This window comes from Tasmannia lanceolata, unplaced genomic scaffold (genome assembly GCF_043159265.1).
Source record: "Tasmannia lanceolata isolate RefF3 unplaced genomic scaffold, GAP_Taslan_0.1 ptg000257l, whole genome shotgun sequence".
NCBI lineage: Eukaryota > Viridiplantae > Streptophyta > Magnoliopsida > Canellales > Winteraceae > Tasmannia > Tasmannia lanceolata.
In genome coordinates, this window is record NW_027518932.1 from 148920 (window position 1) to 170335 (window position 21416).

The following is a 21416-nucleotide window of genomic DNA, read 5'->3' on the forward strand; positions in this document are numbered from 1 at the left end:
AAATCAATTTCCTAATTAGAGTGGTATTGGCCAACCTTAAAAAAAGGTCTGCAGATTAGCAATGAAATGGGTAAGTATTTTGGGAATATATACATGGTATAAATAGGGTAGGCATTGTTTGAGGCCGTGTGGGAGATCACCCAGTTTGATTTCAGCATGTCCATCCCTCGGCTAATAGTGTAGCGGACGGTTTTGCGAGAGATGGAGTGAATTGGATCTTTGGTTTTCTTCCTGCATAATATGTCGTTTTTTATTTTTCTTTGTATACTTACGACCAGCTCGGTCGTGGGGCTCGCTCCACTTATTAATTTAGATCTTACCATTTCAAAATATTAAAAACAAAATTTACACACAAAAACAAGTCCGACGACTGCTTCTATTCTTTGCTGGAAAAGATCTACTTGGATAAAAAATTAGATTAGATAGCGTAGTTGTTAAACCGTGTATTGATTTGGTAGTAACAAGACCATTTCCATGAAATCACATGACCCCTAAGCCATGCATCTCTCTATCTATCTCTCTCTCTCTCTCTCTGCTATAAATATGCACCCTTTCTAAGTTTCTTCCACACCGTCAAAACACTTGCACCCAATACTCTTCTTTAGATTGATAAAATGGAGAAGGCTACTCCCCTCCTTGTACTTGTACTCCTTTCCTTGGCATCTTCTCTTACCTTTGCCGCTGATCCCAGTCCTCTACAGGACTTTTGTGTTGCTGACAATATGTCTCCAGGTACAAATGCTTTTTTTTTATTTCTCAATTTAACTTCCATTAGTATCATGATAATCACGTGTTTGTGCAAACTCAATTCCATTTTTGGTAGGTATTGTGGGGTTTGGCTAGATGACTTGAGAAATATTGTTATTGCATTTACTCTGCGTGTGGACACCGGCCCTACGTGCATGGGTTATGTTTTTTTTTATTGGCTGATCTTTTTTTGATGTTTTTCCTTCTCAGTGTTAGTCAATGGCGTGGTTTGCAAGGACCCAATGCTCGCTCAAGCAAGCGATTTCTTCTTCCCAGGGCTTGACATGCCACGCAACACAAATAACCGAGTTGGGTCCAATGTGACCGCAGTGAACGTGGTCCAAATACCAGGACTCAACACTCTTGGCATCTCCATGGCTCGCATAGACTTTGCACCCTATGGACTAAACCCTCCCCACACACACCCAAGGGGCACTGAGATGATTGTAGTTCAAGAGGGCACCCTCCTCGTTGGTTTCGTCACCTCTAACCTTGCAAATGGCGAAAATCGGCTCATATCAAAGGTCCTCAATAAGGGTGATGTGTTTGTGTTTCCAATAGGTCTCATTCACTTCCAATTCAATGTTGGACAGACCAATGCGGTGGCTATTGCCGCTCTGGCAAGTCAGAACCCAGGTGTGATCACCATAGCTAATGCCGTCTTCGGATCAAACCTGCCCATCTCCGATGATGTTCTCGCCAAGGCCTTCCAACTTGACAAGAAAGTAGTTGATTTTCTTCAGGCACAGTTCGGGCCCAAAAACTAGATAACTACCGACAAGGATCCCATGCATTAACTACAATAGTGTATTTGAATAAGCAAACTTGGTGTTTGCATTTCTTAAAATCGTAATAATAATACAGTTTGAGCATGTCAATGGGACAATCAAGCGATTGATTGAATATACAGTCTTGTTTTTCATGAATTCTCTCTCTCTCTCTCTCTCTCTCTCTCACACACACACACACACACACACACCCAAATCCGAGATCCAGGCCGGGCAAACGACGGTGCCTCATACCTACAACGCGACCCTCACAATCTGGTAAGGTAATTAGAATCATATATCGGAAATAAATCCAGGCATATATCAGAGTACTAAAGCCAATGTAAAACTAAAACATCGATATCCATCAATACTATTAAAAGATGTATACACGCTCAAGTGCAAATTACTAGTCCTTTGACCAAATAAAACGAGGGTACGCTCCCACTCCAGATCTTTGCACAAGTCCAATTTCAATATCTTAAAATTTTAAACTACGAGTGAGCTAACGCTCAGATAGTAAACAAGCATTACTCTAGCTGGGTCTAGCATGGTAGGGAAACAGAAGGCTGCAATAGAAAGTCAAAGTGAAGCCGAAACTTAGAGTGAGGGATACACTACACATTCTGATGGTTCAACACAAGTAATTTTGAGCCACACAAAATATGCTTAACACAAGGTAAATAATCAGGGATTCATATTACCACAAATGGATAAGAGCCAAAATAGAACATACAAAATTTGCATGTAGAAACCGAAACTGAAATGAGAAGCATGGCCACAATTATAAAAGCCGAAATAGGAGGCAAGGAGCAATGTGAAGTAAAATAGGCATAGAATGAGTAATCAGAGAATCATTTTCCCAAGATACGAACCAAACAAGATCAAATCACATACCTAGACTAAAAATGAAGCTGGAACTGAAATATGCAACAAGAAGCATGGTCGCGTATTTCAAAAGTTCACAGTGGAGATTTTACAAGCAGCATGATCAAACACAAGTAACTGAGATCAAAATATACCAATAGACATAGTCAGGATATTCAAAAGGATTCACTTATCACAAGACATAAACAAGGTCTTCATCATAATATTTTCAAGAAGATCAAAAGTTTGAACCTTCTTCCAAAAATGATTTTAGTAAAGAACTTGAATATTTGAAGAAAGAAAATGAAACCCTCAAGGAAGAAAATGAGGGATTAATTCTTGAATTTTCTTATCAAATTGTTGAATTAAAAAGTGATCATGAAAATTAATAAATACTCAAACAGGGAAAATCAAGAAGAAATTAATGATTTTTTAAACCAAATTCAAGATCTTAAAAGAGAAAATGAAAAGTTGAGAATATGTCTAAATAGGTTTATTAATGGGGATAGAATTGTAGACATTATTCTTAAAAGATCTAGATGCACAACTTACTATAGAACATATTTTGCATCTAGAAGGCATGCTAACCCATCCATAAGATGTCACTATTGTGGATCTTATGGACATTATAAATTTCAATGTGAGCATAGAAATCAATATTCTAAATGGGTTAGAAGGAATGGACCCAATAAAACTTGGGTTCTAAAAGCTCCAACATGAATCATTGTTTGAGTTTTTACTCAGATTTAGGGGCTGGAGCTAAAAATTGAAAAATCTTTACAATTTGAAAATGAATGTTGAAAATCATTTTGAGATGATGAGTTAAGCCGAAGGTTGAACTTAAAATGAAAATTCTAGAGTCCTTGGCAATTTCTTTTTGAAAACCCCCTCTTATATTGAATTTCTAAATAAAAAAAGAGGGAGTTGTAGTTTTAAATTCTATTTGACTAAGGCGAACCTAAAACTTATGTATTAATATTTCAAAACCCCTTGATATTTTGATATGCTCTCATCTCTTCTTTATGTGGATGACAAAGGAGGAAAGAAATTTGGTGTTATGTTTTAAAGTTCTAAGTTGGAATATCATTTACTTCAAAACATATTTTATTGGAAAATCCCTTGTATGATGTCATCAAAAAAGGGGGGAGATGTAAGCCTAATTGTTCAACCCTTGGCTATCTTCTATTTTATGATGATTCAAAACACAAATGATTATATGTACTAATTGTGTTTGTTATTTAAGTTGAAGGTTCGTCAAGGTTCAAAGTCAAAGCAAGAGGAGATCCATGAAGTTGAAAGGGACTAGAAGACACAATTTGAAGAAGATCAAAAGTCAAGTCTTGTGTCAAATAGAATGTAAAATCCAATCCCACACTTAGGATCCAAACAAGGCATCAAAAGAGGGTTAAAATACCCCAAGTAAGCTAATGGAATGAAGAAAATCAAGCGGACCAAGTTCCCAAGGCAAAACAATAGGAAAATATGAAATGGCCAAAATTCAGGGGGGGGACGGTCGATCGAGACATGGTCGGTCGACCGGTGCCATTCTGATATAAAAAAAAGGAAAAAAATACATTTACACCCCCTCTTGTTTCTGACAACTCTAACAGTGACTTTCAAAACGTGACAAGTACACCCCCTGAGGTTTCAATTTGTGACAAGTACACCCCCTCCTTCAACTGTCCGTCGGTTTAACCTGATAGAAAGACTAAAACTAACCATGGTTAATATTTTGACGCCAGAAACACCCTCATTTGCAGAGGGATTAGGGTTACGCCATTTTCCACTGCTGCCGTCGCCACCTTCGGCCACCGCCGACACCTCCGGCCACCGCCGTCACCTCCACCACAAACAATGAAACCCCACCCATGGCTACATCAAAGCCACATTTCAAGAAAAAAAATAAAACAAAAAAAGCCCTAAAATATTAGGGTTTATGTGCAATTCATGATAATGGTGCGAATGAAGATAAATAAAACTCCTAAATCAAGGGTTTATGTTGATAAATAAACAAGGGTTTGAATCAAACCCTAATTTCAGTTTTTAAGTAACCCTAATTTCAGTTTTTAAGTCTGAAAACCTTAATTTTCAGTTGGGGAAGACGAGGGCATTTTGGTCATTTCTACCTCGCCATCTACTCCGTCACGTTAAAACAACTTCAGGGGGTGTACTTGTCACGTTTTGAAAGTCAGGGTTAGAATTGAATGTGTTAGAAACTAAAGGGGGTGTGTCTGTATTTTTCCCTTAAAAAACATGAGAGAGCCTCTGGCGGTCCACCGTGAGTGACTTCGCAAGTATTTTAAATAGCCTAACGGCTAGTTTAAACTATCCATTACAGAGCCGTTGGGGGTGTCCCAAATGGCTAGTTTTTGGGTTTTTGGCTATAAAAGGGTTCTCAATATGCACAGCGAAAACAAGATTGAGCTAAAAACAAAAACTTTTTCAATCCACCAACCGAACCAAGATCTTTGTTACTAGATTAATCAATGGTGATGAATTGAAATTCAGATGGTTAAGAGCACGTACCAATTGGTTGACCGATACTGCCAATCTCTGCTTGATCTACTCCCCATTAGGTACCTGACGTTTCTCAAACCTAAGCTGCTTCGGAAGTCGAAGTAGTGGCTTCTCACACCGTGCGGTTGAAGGAGAAATAGGAGAAAACTTGGAATCCAATCCCAAATTGAAACCAATAAGGCTTTCAAGTTCTTCTAAAGAACTAGAAACAAAACTAGGAGAGAGAAGAAGAAAGGAGAAAAACGAAATTGGGAGGGGAGATGGGCTAGACGAATTTTGCATATGGGTTTCGAAATTGTGCAAGTAATCCAAACCGTCCTCCCATCCCCTCCGTTTATAGAGTTCCCTCAAGCAATTCGTTCCCTTGTATGTGTCCCCTTGATTTTGGAAACTAAATTCAATTAAAACTCTTTGTTTCTTAAACATGTAAAACACATGGATACTCAAAACTATTTTTTCTTATTGAATGTTACCAATAACCAATGGGACTTTTAGAAATAGGAAACCTTCTCCAACTCAAATTCTCTCTTTTCCTTTTTAAATTTCCACCAATAGGAAATTAGAATAAATCAACCAATACGATCTCTCATAACTCTTATACAATAGGATTTGAGCATTAGATAAGCACATGTTAATTAAGACATGTACACACCATAATATGGTGCATCTCATCTTTAATACATGTGTATGCACCCTATGTATGGTGCGCTTCCTCCCTGTATCACATATAGTGGATCCAATCCATATCACACATACGGTCAAATCTGAAACCCATATTGTCCAACAATCCGTAAGGGTCTAGCAAGTTGTGAGTGCGATCGTCCTAGGGATCCAATGATCACTTTTGCAGGGTCCACAATGGGCCCTACTGTGATCTCATGCAATGTAGTCCAACTACAATAGCATTAGGCAAGTGAACCCCACCATGACGTTACCCTGAAGAAGACCATTAGATCAAATTACCCAAATCACATCCAATGTGTTGTCCTTCATCCGATCCTACATTTACCGAGTTGGGTCTTGTGGAGGGTGAACATCAATTACGCCATGGGCTCACTCAATGGTATACTTTTCTATCTATCAAGCTTGGGCCCGCAAATGCATTTGCAAATCCCTTCTGAAACAATCAATGTTTTTGAAAAACTTTGATAAACAATTTATCAAACGGATAGGCCAGTCATTATTTAATGGCCTAGCTGAGATCGAAATTGTAAATGATTTTCCTCTATGGGAGGGGTGGAGGATTCCATGTTAGGCATCACTATTGATCACATGGGTTTACCCCATGACCCGGCACTACTCGCTGGTAATCCCGGACCGGGGAGTACTGTTAGATAGACCAAAGCCATAAGGTGCGCCCATAGACTAAAACTATCCCTCAGGTGTAAGGACATATCCAACGGTCCTGACATAATAACCTTATTCAAATCCTTGTCCACAGGTTATTTTACAAAGCCATCCGTTCAGTGTGTGGTCCAAACATTTCGCCCATTCCACCTACTTAGAATCAACTACCCCAGTGACCTAGATAGGCCACCCCAATGCGTATATGGAGGCATGTTCGATTCTAGTAGTGTACAGGTTCGAGATGTCCAATCTCAACCCCAACCAAGAACATTCTAGCCCTGCAAAGAACCTGAAGATCATATCTCACCACCACATAATCTCATTGTGCATGACCTATCCTACGATGCCACCTAAGGATAAAGGTGTGTCTAGAAGCACATTACACACCCCAACAAATACCCAATAGATGTCATGTAACAATAAATAATAGTTGCAACATTACAACAACTGGCTTTTAATTAGGGCACACACCCTAACAATGACGGCTTCTGAATGCGTTTTACCCAGATTCCCCATAAACCGGCTTAAAACTCCAACCGCGTAAGTAATTTCCGGCCTAGTATATACCATGGCAAACATCAAGCTCCCAACAAGGGTAGCATATGGGATTCGATCCATTTTCTTCACATCCTCTTCCGATTTTGGGCACTGATTGGAACATAACTTAAAGTAAGCTGCTAATGTGTCTTTATCGGCTTAGACTTGCTCATCCCAAACCATTCAAGCACCTTTTTTATAAACATCTTTTGTGAAAGCAACAAAGTTCCAAGGATAAAAGGAATGGAACTTTGTTGCTTTCACAAAATATGTTTGTAAAAAAGGTGCTTGAAAAGTCTGGGATGAGCAAGTCTAAACCGATAAAGACATCATTAGCGGCTCACTTTAAGATATGTTTCGATCAATTCCCGAAATCGGAAGAGGAGATGAAGAAAATGGATTGAGTCCCATATGCTAACATTGTTGGGAGCTTGATGTTTTTCGTGATATGAACTAGGCCGAACATTACTTAAGCGGTTGGAGTTTTAATCCGGTTTATGGCGAATCCAGGTAAAGCACATTCGGAGGTCGCCAAATTGGTGCTTCGCTACCTAAGAAGTACTACAGATTATGTTATCAGATATGGAGAGGATTCGAATCCATTGCATGATTTTGTTGATACAACTTACGCTAATGATATGGACAAAGAAAGATCTACTACGGGTTATATATTTCGGTTTGAGAATGGTCCTATTAATTGGATGTCAAAGTTGCAACCAACGGTTGCATTATCCACTATCGAGGCATTAAGTTAAAACCTATGGTTTTATTTTGTGATAACATGAGTATCATTTATTTGGCCAAGAGTTCAGTTCCCCCCCTCACACACACACACACACACACACACCGATATATATATATATATATATATATATATATATATATATATATATATATATATATATATCGGTTCAATATCACTACATTTTGGAAGTCATTAAAGATGGAAGGATCTATTTGTTGAAAGTGTGAACCAAAGAGAATGTGGTGGATATGCTCATAAAGATGGTTCAAGGAGAGAAGTTATATTGAAGTTTATCTTCTCCCACTCTCAAGAAGGAAGGGTTGATAAGCTGGTGATTATGCATCAAGGTGGAGATTGTTAAAATGGTGACGCATGAGCACCATTTTTTTATTTCTTTTTTGGAAGTCGGTATCACTTGGTCTTTTAAATGGGATGTTTTCCTTGCCTCTCTCATATGGTTTTTTAAAGGCAAGAGATAAATAGGGTTTAAAAAAGGAGAAGAGTGAGAGGTTTGAGAGGAGAAAAGGTTAAGATTAAAAAAGAAGGGTTTCCTCTTGGGGCTTTAGGAGGGCTTTGTGGTAAAGCGAAAACAAGTTTTTTCTTCTTGGTTTTCCAAGGTGTGTTCCTCTTCTTCCATTCTTCAGCTCCATTAGTTTTTCCTTGAAGCATAGCTTTGGATGGTATTTTAAAGACGGTTTTCCTCATACTCAATGTAGAGATTTGGGGTTATTTTGTGGTTGTATAGAATGTTAGAGAGAAAGGTTTTTTAGTGGCTTTTACCAAGGTAGAGATAACACTGTACTATTCGGTTTGAAATAATGGATTTGCGTTGCCTTGTCCATGGATGTAGCCTATAGTGGTGAACTACGTATATTATTCTCTTCTTGTGGTTGCTTCTAATTTATTCTTTTGCTCCTTTTGTGGTTGTGATTATTTGACACATATTTTCTCCAATCTTATTTAGGCAAGATCTTCGATATTTTCTATATATTCGAAGGTAGAAGATTCACCGGTGTCAATGGCAGTGGGTAGTGACCACAACAGTCAATATCAAAGTTTTGTACAAAATCAAATGTCCTCTTTCGAACACTGTACATATACAACGAGTATTGTGGCTATTTTGAGTGGGCCATCATCTTTTGTATTAGACTGAGGTAGGGGTGTAAACGAGCCGAGCCGAGCTTGGGCAGGCTCGGCTCGGCTCGGCTCGGCTCGTTAAGCTCAAAGGCTAGGCTCGGGCTCGGCCAGGCTCGGCTAGGCTCGCGAGCCTTATCGAGCTTGGGTTATATTAAATTCAGTACAACATTTTTGGAAAAATTCTGGAATATACGTGACATATCAAATGAACGGTTTGGATTATCACAGTGAGAGTGCCCTCGTAAGAAAACAGTAGTTGATAACATTTTTTTTTTAATAGGAATTTGCTAGCAAACTTCTCCTATGCCACTTCTCGGGCATGTGACTATCTTTGGTGCAGAGATTCGCACATACCAAAGGTGGCTAGCAAAAGCAAAAATAATAAAAAAAAAGTAATCATTACGAAAAAAAAGTAAAATAGGTATAAAGTTTTAAATGAAAAATTACCAACAGAAGGTAGAAAGTTATGACAATTACCAAAAAAATACCAACAAAAAAGTAGGAAGTCATGACAATTACGGAAAAAAGTTATGACAACACAAATTATATTTATATTATATTTAGGACTATTGTTTTATACGGGTTTTCTTAACGAGCCTTAAGAAGCCGAGCCGAGCCTGGCCTAACTCGGGCTCGGCTCGTTAAGCTTAACGAGCCTGGCCAGCCGGCTCGGCTCGGCTCGTTAAGGATTCGAGCCGAGCTTCCGAGCCCGAGCTAAAATTGACACCCCTAGACTGAGGACTAGGCAACAGGGCTTTGTCAAATAAGTTCAATGTGATTTTAAATATTTCTACATTTGTCTTAGGATACACGCCATTAATATTTGAAATCACTAAGTCACTCATACAGATAAGTGGGTAGTTCACCCTTTCTTATCAAAAGAATAGTAGACCTGGTCATTTCATACGAATGGCATCCTAGGGTTACATGTTAGACATTTTCTAAACATAAAATACACAAAACAAGAGGCACAAAAGACGTGGTGAGGAGGCCTGATACTTGTAGACATGTGCCATGTGACCAATTCAGAGAGAGAGAGAGAGAGAGAGAGAGAGAGAGAGAGAGAGAGAGAGATAGATGGTTTTGTTTTGTAATATTGTCAAGCAGTAAAGGTTTGCTAGAAGATCTCTTAATTTGACAACATATTTCTGAATTAAAGTTTATTATGTAAAGGATATTAACAATTATGGATTTGCTAGGAACCATCGCAGAAGGCATTTCACGGACGGGCTGTTGCATGTCCGTCGTGACCATATAGGATGAATTAAATGAATAAGGCAAAAAGAGAGCCTGTGCGATGGTCCCTAGCAAACCCCATAATATAGATTGGAAGAAAATTCCATCACAGAATTATCCTAAAACATCAAATTGTCAAAAAGATTTCCCAAAAGGAAATGATTTATGCACCTTTTTTTTACTTGGGACAACCTCCTCTAGTGTAAAAGAGTGGTCATAAATACACTAGAGGGGGCTGTCCCATCCAAAAAAAAAAAAAAAAACACTAGAGGGGGCCGTCCCAAGTAAAAAAAGGTGAATATGTCACTTCCCTTTGCCAAATGATTTTATATGAATTAGTTCTTGAACTAGTCCTCAATTTCTCAGCATATCCGAAGGAATACATGGTGTGAAAATTAGCAACTGATGTAACACATTAATAATCAGTTCAATTGATGTAACACATTAATAATCAGTTACTGGGCTAGAAATTTGGCAAGGTGGTTTTCCACATCACAACCACCACGTCAGCTAGTTTGGTGAAATGATGTATACTTGGTCAACAAAATAAAATTACATCTTCAAGCTCTTAAAAAAATTATTTGCTTCGTTTTATATGGATGCAAGCAATGGAACGATAAGAGAGAGAGAGAGAGAGAGAGAGAGAGAGAGAGAGAGAGAGAGAGAGAGAGAGAGAGAGAGAGAGAGAGAGAGAGAGAGTGAGAGTGCATGTAGTCCCTTAGTAAATCAGAGCACAATGCAATGATGTTTACACCAAACAGTGGGATATGCTTGGATTTTCTTGAGGGTGATGAATATGGGGCTGGATTTGGGGTTTTTTGAAGGTATTCGGTTGTATAGATGCTGTAAGTTTTTTTTTACACAACCAAATTGTCAAAGGAATTTAAAATATATTTACTTTCAATTTAACTAAGTTTTGGCAAAGAGTCTTTAATAGAAGTTACTAAAATAACAAATTTTATAGACGGTGTAAGTTTTTTTTACCAATTACAAGTGAGAAAAAAAAAAAAAAACACAAACAAAAGGTTGAAATGTAGCCATTCTTTAGAAAAGATAAACAAGAGGGGTGGAAATGGTGAAAAACGATCGGGAAAAATCAAGTTTCTAATTAGAATGGTATTTACCAACCTTAAACAATTAAGGACTGCAAAATAGCAATCAAATGGGTGGGCATTTTGGGAATACACGGTATAAATAGGGGAGGCATGGTTCGATACCATGTAGGAGATCACCCAGTTTGATTTCAGCATGTCCATCGCTCGGCTAATAGTGTGGCGGATGGGATGGAGTGAATTGGATTTTCGATTTTTTCCCTCCATAATATGCCATTTCCTATTTTTATTCATGACCAGCTCCGTCGTGGGGCTTGCCCCATTTACTAATTCAGATCTTACCATTTCAAAACATAAAATTGGGAAGGCATTGTTTCAACTCAGATAAGTTGCATTTTTAATTTAGGTAAGAAAAGGATTGTTTCAACTTTCAACTAAAATGACATTTACACAGAAAAACGAGTCCGACGACTGCTTCTAGTAGGATAAAAAATTAGATTAGATAGCGTAGTTGTTAAAACATATATTGATTTGCTAGTAACAAGACCATTTCCATGAAATCACATGACCCTTAAGCCATGCATCTCTCTCTCCTTCTCCCTATAAATATGCACCCTTTCTAAGCTTCTTTCACACCATCAAAACATTTGCACCCAATATTCTTCTTTAGGTTGATAAAATGGAGATGGCTACTCCCCTCCTTGTACTTGTATTCCTTTCCTTGGCTTCTTCTCTTACCTTTGCCGATGATCCCAGTCCTCTACAGGACTTTTGTGTTGCTGACAATATGTCTCCAGGTACAAATGCTTTTTTATTTTATTTCTCAATTTAACTTCCATTAGTATCATGATAATCACGTGTTTGTGCAAACTAAATTCCATTTTTTTGTAGGTAATGTGGGGTTTGGCTAGATGACTTAAGAAATATTGTTTTTGCATTTACTTTGTGTGTGGAGACCGGCCCTAAGTGCATGGGTTATGTTTTTTTTCTATTGGCTGATCTTTTTATGATGTTTTTCCTTCTCAGTGTTAGTCAATGGCGTGGTTTGCAAGGACCCAATGCTCGCTCAAGCAAGCGATTTCTTCTTCCCAGGGCTTGACATGCCACGCGACACAAATAACCGAGTTGGGTCCAATGTGACCGCAGTGAACGTGGTCCAAATACCAGGACTCAACACTCTTGGCATCTCCATGGCTCGCATAGACTTTGCACCCTATGGACTAAACCCTCCCCACACACACCCAAGGGGCACTGAGATGATTGTAGTTCAAGAGGGTACCCTCCTCGTTGGTTTCGTCACCTCCAACCTGGCAAATGGCGAAAACCGGCTCATATCAAAGGTCCTCAATAAGGGTGATGTGTTTGTGTTTCCAATAGGTCTCATTCACTTCCAATTCAATGTCGGACAGACCAATGCGGTGGCCATTGCCGCTCTGGCAAGTCAGAACCCAGGTGTGATCACCATAGCTAATGCCGTCTTCGGATCAAACCTGCCCATCTCCGACGATGTTCTCGCCAAGGCCTTCCAACTTGACAAGAAAGTAGTTGATTTTCTTCAGGCACAGTTCGGGCCCAAAAACTAGATAACTACGGACAGGGATCCCATACATTAACTACCATAGTGTATTTGAATAAGCAAACTTGATGTTTGCATTTCTTAAAGTAGTAATAATAATACAGTTTGAATATGTCACTGAGGAAATCAAGGGATTGATTGACTATACAATATTGTTTTTCATGAATTCGTCTCTCTCTCTCTCTCTCTCTCTCTCTCTCTCTCTCTCTCTCTCTCACACAGACACACCCTGATCCGAGACCCAGGCCGGGCAAGCGACGGTGCCGCATAACGACGACGCGAACCTCACAATCTTTTTATTGAATTTAAGAACCAAATACTGAACACAAGAAGACAATAAAAGAACTTTTACTGAAGGAGAAAATAAGAACACTAAATTATGGTGGAATTTTTTTCTGATCAAAACTACTGTTTCATAACTCTATTCCAATTATTAATAAAATAAGTACAACAATCTTTTATAAAGATTAAAGAGCTGCTCCTTTGTACGGTGAATAGCCATATGACCAAACTCTATAAGATAAAGTTAAACTAGACTTGGGTGGGCCCCACACAGAAATTCACTCTTTAAAATTACTTTCCAACGCGCCCCCTAATTCAAACTAGGTGAATGATTGTACTCCCATCATCTGACGAAATTTCTTGAACTTTTTTTCTGGCAAAGCTTTGGTGAAAATATCCTCCACTTGATCTTCAGTGTTGCAATGTTTTAGTTCTAGTTTTTCTTTGGCTGTGACTTCTCTAATGAAATGGTGACGAATTTTAAATGTGCTTCGTCCTCGCTTGAAGAACTAGATTCCTTGTGAAGGCAATTGTGGATTTGTTGTCACAAAACATCCACGCAGGCCAACTTTCTTCGTCTTTCAAATCACGCAAAATCCTTCGTAGTCAAATTGCTTGAAAAGCTGTAGTTGTGGCAGCGATATACTCGGCTTCCGTGCTTGAGAGCGCCGTAGTGAGTTGCTTCTTAGATGCCCAAGCTATGACACCCGATCCAAGGCTAAAACAATAGCCCGTTCTGCTTTTCCGATCATCTATGAAACCTGCCAAATCGATCACTATGAGAAAACTAAATCAATTTGTAGTTAGTGGCTTTTGAGTACACAATACCAAAATTGATTGTGCCTTGGATGTATCTTATAATTTTCTTTGCTGTCCCAAAATGATGCTTGCTTGGACTGTGCATAAATCTGGAATTAATGCTAATAGCAAACATAATATCTGGCCTTGTATCTGTTAGATAAATCAAACCACCAACTATGCTTCTAAAATTCTCCTCGTCTGCTTTTTCAACCCCATCTTGTAAAGTAAGTTTCTCATTAGTATTCATAGGTGTTTTTGTAGGCGTACAATTTGCCATACCAAAATTTTACAATAAATCCAAACATACTTTTTCTGAAATATTAAAATTCGATTAGATCCTTGAATAACTTCAATTCCAAGAAATAATGCAATTGACCCAAATCTAACATTTCAAAAATTTTCAACATGCTTTCTTTAAATTCCTTAACCATATCAGGAGAACTCCCAGTGTCTATCATGTCATCCACAAATAAACAAACAACTATGATATCATCACCATGAATTTTAACATAAAGAGTTGGTTCACTAGCACTCTTTTGAAATGAGCTTTCAAGAAAATACCTGTCAATTTTACTACGCCATGCTCTTAGTGCTTGTTTGAGCCCATAGAGTGCCTTCTTCAATTTGTACAGTTTACGCTCAATGCCTTTGATTTCAAAGGCTTGAGGTTGATCCACATACACTTCTTCCTCAAGTTCTCCATTTAGAAAACTGATTTCACATCAAGCTGAAAAACTTGCCAATTCTTTTGAGCAGCTATAGCCAAAATTGTTCTAACGGTATCCATTCTAGCCACAAGTGCAAATGATTCAAAGAAATTAATACATGGCTTTTGGGCATAATCCTTTGAAACTAACCAAGCTTTATGCCTTTGGAGAGAACCATCGGCATTGAACTTGGACTTGTAGATCCACTTAAGTCCAATTGCTTTTTTATTTGGAGGCAAATCCACCAATGTCCAAGTGTTGTTTTTAGTAATTGTATCAATCTCTTCCTTCATTGCTTCACACCATTCTTTCTTGTAGGGTATTTACCGAGTAGAACTCAACCCTAAAAGCTAGCTGTTAGAGGGAGGGTGCTCATTCCCTCATAACCCATCCACATCCACCTCACATGTCCGATGTGGGACTATTGCTTTTGCGTGGAACCCTAACAATATCCCCCCTCCACGCGGAAGCAACGTTGACAATCTCGCCCCTCCACGCGGCGGCAACGTGGGAACTACGAGATCTTCTCCGAGGGAATTCCACCGTCCTCGGAGGCACATTGGGGTTACCGAGATCTTCCCGGGTTACCACGCCCTAGCTTTGATACCACTTGTAGGGAATTTACAGAGTAGAACTCATCCCTAAAAGCTAGCTGTTAGAGCGAGGGTGCTGATTCCCTTATAACCCATCCACATCCATCTCACATGTCTGATGTGGGACTATTGCTTTTGCGTGGAACCCCAACATTTCTTTTTAACTGCATCTAAAACTAGAAGGCTCCATTGCAAAACATGCAAACTCACATCAATCATATATATCAGCAAGACTTCTCATTCTCATGGGAGTTAAATCACTCATCAGGATTTGGTAAACAAATCTCAAGGGAAGGTGGCTCACATGATGTGTTTTCATTTAGAACACATATGGGGGCTTCTACACCATTTTTCCATTTCCAAGCATCTTTTTCATTAAAAATAACATCACGACTTATAATCTATTCTTTAGAAATAGGATCATAAAGCCGGTACCCTTTTGTCTCCACACTATAGCCAATGGAAATACACATTTTACTTTTATTATCTAACTTTTATCTTTCTTCAGATAGAACAAAAGCATAGGCTATAGAACCGAAAACTTTAAAATGACTCACATTGGGTTTTCTTCCACTCCAAGCCTCATATGGAGTTTTTCCTTGAACTGCTTTTGTAGGAGGACGATTGCATATGTATACTGTTGTGGCTACAACTTCAGCCCAATAATCATTAGGCAACCCCTTGTCTTTAAGCATGCTTCTTGCCGCCTCAACAAATGTTCTAATTTTCCGCTCTGCGACTCCGTTATATTGTGGGGTATAGCTTACTGTCAACTGCATGTCTTTTGATTCCACTTTCTTTGTAGAAATCCTGAAATTCCTTGAGAATAAATTCACCACCACGGTCAGTACGAAGAGTAATAATAGAATGACAACTTTGGTTTTCAACAAGTGCCTTGAACTGTTTGAAGATAGAGAAAGCCTCATATTTTCGTTCCAGAAAAAAAATGTGTCATCCTTGTGTAATCATCAACAAATAGAATAAAATATTTATTTCTGCTCAAGAATAAGGTTTGCATAGAGCCACAAATATCGGCATGTATAAGCATCAAAAGCTTATATGCCCTCCAAGACTTACCACTTCGAAATTGCTCACGGTGGTGTTTTCCCAAAACGCAAGCTTCACACACTTTTTCACCATATTTCAAAGAAGGAAAACCAACAATCATATTCAACTTTTGCAATAAAGACAATCCACCAAAATTCAAATGTCCATATCTCCTATGCCATAACATAGAGTCATCATCAGATGCACTAAAAGCATTTAATACTAGTTTTGACAACACTAGTGGAAACATCTTAGTTTCTGTCATCTTAATAGGGAACACTAATTTTATACTTTTCTTCTCATAGAGTTTACATTCTCCTTCATCAAAGATAGCACGCTACCCCTTTTTATCAATTGTCCCAAATTTAGCAATTTTATGCCAACCCAGGAACATACATAACATCATGAATTTGTTTCTTGCCGACCATTGTAGAAACCACGATGGGACCAATTCCATGGGCATTAACATGATTGTTATCACCTATTCTTACTCTTGGTTTGACAGTTTCATCTATTTCAAAAAAATAATCCTTGTTCCCGGTCATATGGTTACTAAAACCACTATCTAAATACCATATTTCATCATTCAATTCAACATTGGCTTGAAATAATGGATCTGTATTACTTTGTCCGTGGAGATAGCCCATTCTGGTGAACTGTATATATTATTGTCTTCTTGTGATAGCTTGTGATTTATTTCTTTTGCTCACCTTAAAAACTGGGTTGCTGTTGGATCAAATATCAAGGGCGGTACCGCCCACATGAGACTTGACTGTTGGGCACCGTATTAAAAATCTTGTTTTATAATATTGTCAAGTAGTAACGGTTTGCTAGAAGAACTCTTAATTTGACAATATGTTTTCTGAATTATATTTATTATGTAAAAGATATTAACAAGGGAAAAGTGTTACTACTCGGTCGAGTAGATAACGTTATCTACTCCGTCGCATGAAACACAGTGGGCCCACATTGTTTGGATAATCCAGAGCATTCATTTGTTAGGCCCTGCGATAGATAGGGTGTCACCAAAAAATCAGCTTAGTAGGATCATCCTAACCCTTCGATTTGTGGATAGGTTAAAAATGGACAGATTTGTGGAGGTTTATAGCCGTCCATTTTTAACCTCCACAAATAGAAGGGTTGGGATGATCCTATGGAGCTGTTATTTATTTATTTATTTGGCACACCCTATCTATTGCGATCAGGACCCAAACAGTGTGGGCCCCATTGTAATTTTGGCCAACGGAGTAGATAACAAATCTACTCCGCCGTGTAGAAACACTTTTCCCTTTTAACAATTAGATTGGTAAGAAAATTCCATCACAATATTATCCGAAAACTTGAAATTATCAAAAAGATTTCCCAAAGGAAATGATATATGTGCCCCTATTTCTCTTGGGACAGCCTTGTCTAGTGTAAAAGAGTAGTCATAAATACAATAGAGGGGGCTCTCCCAAGTAAAAAAAAAGGCGAATGCGTCACTTCCTTTTCCCAAATGATTTTATACGAATCAATTCTTGAACTAGTCCTCAATTTGTCAGCATATCCAAAGGAAATAATGGTGTGAAAATTAGCTAAGATCTATATTGACATGACTATCCACTCCTTTGAAGTATAATAAGTTCAATTGATGTAACCCATCAGGGAGAGTGTAGGAAATTTCGCACGGCATCCTAGGGATACACATTAGACATTTTCTAAACATAAAATACACAAAACAAGAGGCACTCAAGACGTGCGGATAGCGGTGCAACTTGGGTCGGGTTGGATCGGGTCGAGTCCAAACCTAAGGAAATGATATATTCGACCCTATTTTACTCGGGACAGATTCAACTAGTGTAAAAGAGTAGTCACAAATACACTAGAGTGGGCTGTCCCAAGTAAAAGACGGCGAATATATCACTTCGCATTCCCAAATAATTTTATATGAATCAGTTCTTGAACTAGTCCTCAATTTCTCAGCATATCCAAAGGAAAATATAGTCAGAAAATTAGCTAAGATATCTATATTGACATGACTATCCGTTCCTTTGAAGTATACTAATTTCAATTGATGTAACACATTGGGAAGAGTGTAGGAAATTTGGCAAGGTGGTTTTCCACATCACAACTACCACGTCAGCTAGTTTGGTGAAATGATGTATACTTGGTCAACAAAATAAAATTACATCTTCAAGCTCTTAAAAACATTATTTGGTTCGTTTTATATGGATGCAAGCAATGGAACGATAAGAGAGAGAGAGAGAGAGAGAGAGAGAGAGAGAGAGAGAGTGAGAGAGATGGCCTTTTGGTGTGAATGGGGGTGAAAACTTAAAAAAAAAAATTCTGAGATCCCACTTCAGCCAAGAGTGCATGTAGTCCCTTAGTAAATCAGAGCACAATGCAATGATGTTTACACCAAATAGTGGGATTTGATTGGATTTTCTTGAGGGACGATGAATATGGGGCTGGATTTGGGGTTTTTTGAAGGTATTCGGTTGTATAGATGGTGTAAGTTTTTTTTTACACAACCAAATTGTCAAAGGAATTTAAAATATATTTACTTTCAATTTAACTAAGTTTTGGCAAAGAGTCTTTAATAGAAGTTACTAAAATAACAAATTTTATAGACTGTGTAAGTTTTTTTTACCAATTACAAGTGAGAAAAAAATAAAAAACACAAACAAAAGGTTGAAATGTAGCCATTCTTAAGAAAAGATAAACAAGAGGGGTCGAGAATCAAGTTTCTAATTAGAATGGTATTTACCAACCTTAAACAATTAAGGACTGCAAAATAGCAATCAAATGGGTGGGCATTTTGGGAATACACGGTATAAATAGGGGAGGCATGGTTCGATACCATGTAGGAGATCACCCAGTTTGATTTCAGCATGTCCATCGCTCGGCTAATAGTGTGGCGGATGGGATGGAGTGAATTGGATTTTCGATTTTTTCCCTCCATAATATGCCATTTCCTATTTTTATTCATGACCAGCTCCGTCGTGGGGCTTGCCCCATTTACTAATTCAGATCTTACCATTTCAAAACATAAAATTGGGAAGGCATTGTTTCAACTCAGATAAGTTGCATTTTTAATTTAGGTAAGAAAAGGATTGTTTCAACTTTCAACTAAAATGACATTTACACAGAAAAACGAGTCCGACGACTGCTTCTAGTAGGATAAAAAATTAGATTAGATAGCGTAGTTGTTAAAACATATATTGATTTGCTAGTAACAAGACCATTTCCATGAAATCACATGACCCTTAAGCCATGCATCTCTCTCTCCTTCTCCCTATAAATATGCACCCTTTCTAAGCTTCTTTCACACCATCAAAACATTTGCACCCAATATTCTTCTTTAGGTTGATAAAATGGAGATGGCTACTCCCCTCCTTGTACTTGTATTCCTTTCCTTGGCTTCTTCTCTTACCTTTGCCGATGATCCCAGTCCTCTACAGGACTTTTGTGTTGCTGACAATATGTCTCCAGGTACAAATGCTTTTTTATTTTATTTCTCAATTTAACTTCCATTAGTATCATGATAATCACGTGTTTGTGCAAACTAAATTCCATTTTTTTGTAGGTAATGTGGGGTTTGGCTAGATGACTTAAGAAATATTGTTTTTGCATTTACTTTGTGTGTGGAGACCGGCCCTAAGTGCATGGGTTATGTTTTTTTTCTATTGGCTGATCTTTTTATGATGTTTTTCCTTCTCAGTGTTAGTCAATGGCGTGGTTTGCAAGGACCCAATGCTCGCTCAAGCAAGCGATTTCTTCTTCCCAGGGCTTGACATGCCACGCGACACAAATAACCGAGTTGGGTCCAATGTGACCGCAGTGAACGTGGTCCAAATACCAGGACTCAACACTCTTGGCATCTCCATGGCTCGCATAGACTTTGCACCCTATGGACTAAACCCTCCCCACACACACCCAAGGGGCACTGAGATGATTGTAGTTCAAGAGGGCACCCTCCTCGTTGGTTTCGTCACCTCCAACCTGGCAAATGGCGAAAACCGGCTCATATCAAAGGTCCTCAATAAGGGTGATGTGTTTGTGTTTCCAATAGGTCTCATTCACTTCCAATTCAATGTTGGACAGACCAATGCGGTGGCCATTGCCGCTCTGGCAAGTCAGAACCCAGGTGTGATCACCATAGCTAATGCCGTCTTCGGATCAAACCTGCCCATCTCCGACGATGTTCTCGCCAAGGCCTTCCAACTTGACAAGAAAGTAGTTGATTTTCTTCAGGCACAGTTCGGGCCCAAAAACTAGATAACTACGGACAGGGATCCCATACATTAACTACCATAGTGTATTTGAATAAGCAAACTTGATGTTTGCATTTCTTAAAGTAGTAATAATAATACAGTTTGAATATGTCACTGAGGAAATCAAGGGATTGATTGACTATACAATATTGTTTTTCATGAATTCGTCTCTCTCTCTCTCTCTCTCTCTCTCTCTCTCTCTCTCTCTCACAAACACACACACACACCCCGATCTGAGATCCAGGCCGGGCTAGCGATGGTGCCGCATACCTGCAACGGGAACCTCACAATCTTGTTGTTGAATTTAAGAACCAAATACTTAACAAAAGAAAACAATAAAAGAACCAAATGGTTAACAAAAGAAAACAATAAAAGAACCAAATGGTTAACAAAAGAAAACAATAAAAAAATTAGCTATGGTGATCACAAAAGAAAATAATAATACAGTTTTAGTATGTCACTGGGGAAATCAAGGGATTGATTCACTATACAATATTGTTTTTCATGAATTCCTCTCTCTCTCTCTCTCTCACAAACACACACACACACCCCGATCCGAGATCCAGGCCGGGCTAGCGACGGTGCCACATACCTACAACGCGAACCTCACAATCTTGTTGTTGAATTTAAGAACCAAATACTTAACAAAAGAAAACAATAAAAGAACTTTTATTGAAGGAGAAAATAAGAACACTAAATTTTGGTGGAATTTTTTTCTGATCAAAACTACTGTTTCATTACTCTATTCCAAGAGTGAAGGGGTGTGTCGGCTGCCTCTTGGGGAAGAGAGAAGAGAAAGAGAAGAAAATAGAGAAAAGGAGAGAGAAGAAGAAAGAGGATGTGGGATTCTTGTTGGGGTTCCTTCTTAGGCTTTTCTCTTGTGGGTTTTTCTCGGGTTACTCTTGTACGGTCTTGGGTTTGAGAAGCAAGGAAAGGGTTGCGGGTTTGAGATTAATCCATTGTAATCCTTGTATATTGTTTTCTCATAGTGGAAGATCGTGTTTCTCGCCCGTGGAGTAGGCTTGGCCGAACCACGTAAAATCTTGTTGTTCATCTTGTGGCTTGCTTGTTTGTTTACTTTTATCTTTTCCGTTTAATTTGTGCACGATTGGATTGTTTTGCCCGACGGAAAGTGGTATCAGAGCTCAGGTGGAGCGATCGTCAAGGCCGGGTGGAGTGATCGTGGGTGTTGTGGTTGGATCGCG

General features: G+C 38.6%; 3 protein-coding genes across 3 annotated transcripts; all 3 read left to right on the top strand.

Moving 5' to 3' along the window:
- Positions 1–581: 581 nt before the first annotated feature.
- Positions 582–1586, top strand: LOC143867518 (germin-like protein 8-2). Its single transcript, XM_077376120.1, has 2 exons — positions 582–732; positions 958–1586. The coding sequence occupies exons 1-2, from the start codon at positions 615–617 to the stop codon at positions 1512–1514; spliced, it is 675 nt and encodes a 224-aa protein (XP_077232235.1). The 5' UTR covers positions 582–614; the 3' UTR covers positions 1515–1586.
- A 9987-nt stretch (positions 1587–11573) lies between these two features.
- On the top strand, positions 11574–12694 carry LOC143867506 (germin-like protein 8-2). The gene is made up of 2 exons (XM_077376109.1): positions 11574–11749; positions 11979–12694. Exons 1-2 carry the CDS (start codon positions 11632–11634, stop codon positions 12533–12535), a joined length of 675 nt encoding a protein of 224 aa, XP_077232224.1. The 5' UTR covers positions 11574–11631; the 3' UTR covers positions 12536–12694.
- Positions 12695–19253: 6559 nt separating this feature from the next.
- LOC143867511 (germin-like protein 8-2) lies at positions 19254–20374 on the top strand. The gene is made up of 2 exons (XM_077376114.1): positions 19254–19429; positions 19659–20374. Exons 1-2 carry the CDS (start codon positions 19312–19314, stop codon positions 20213–20215), a joined length of 675 nt encoding a protein of 224 aa, XP_077232229.1. The 5' UTR covers positions 19254–19311; the 3' UTR covers positions 20216–20374.
- Positions 20375–21416: the final 1042 nt, after the last annotated feature.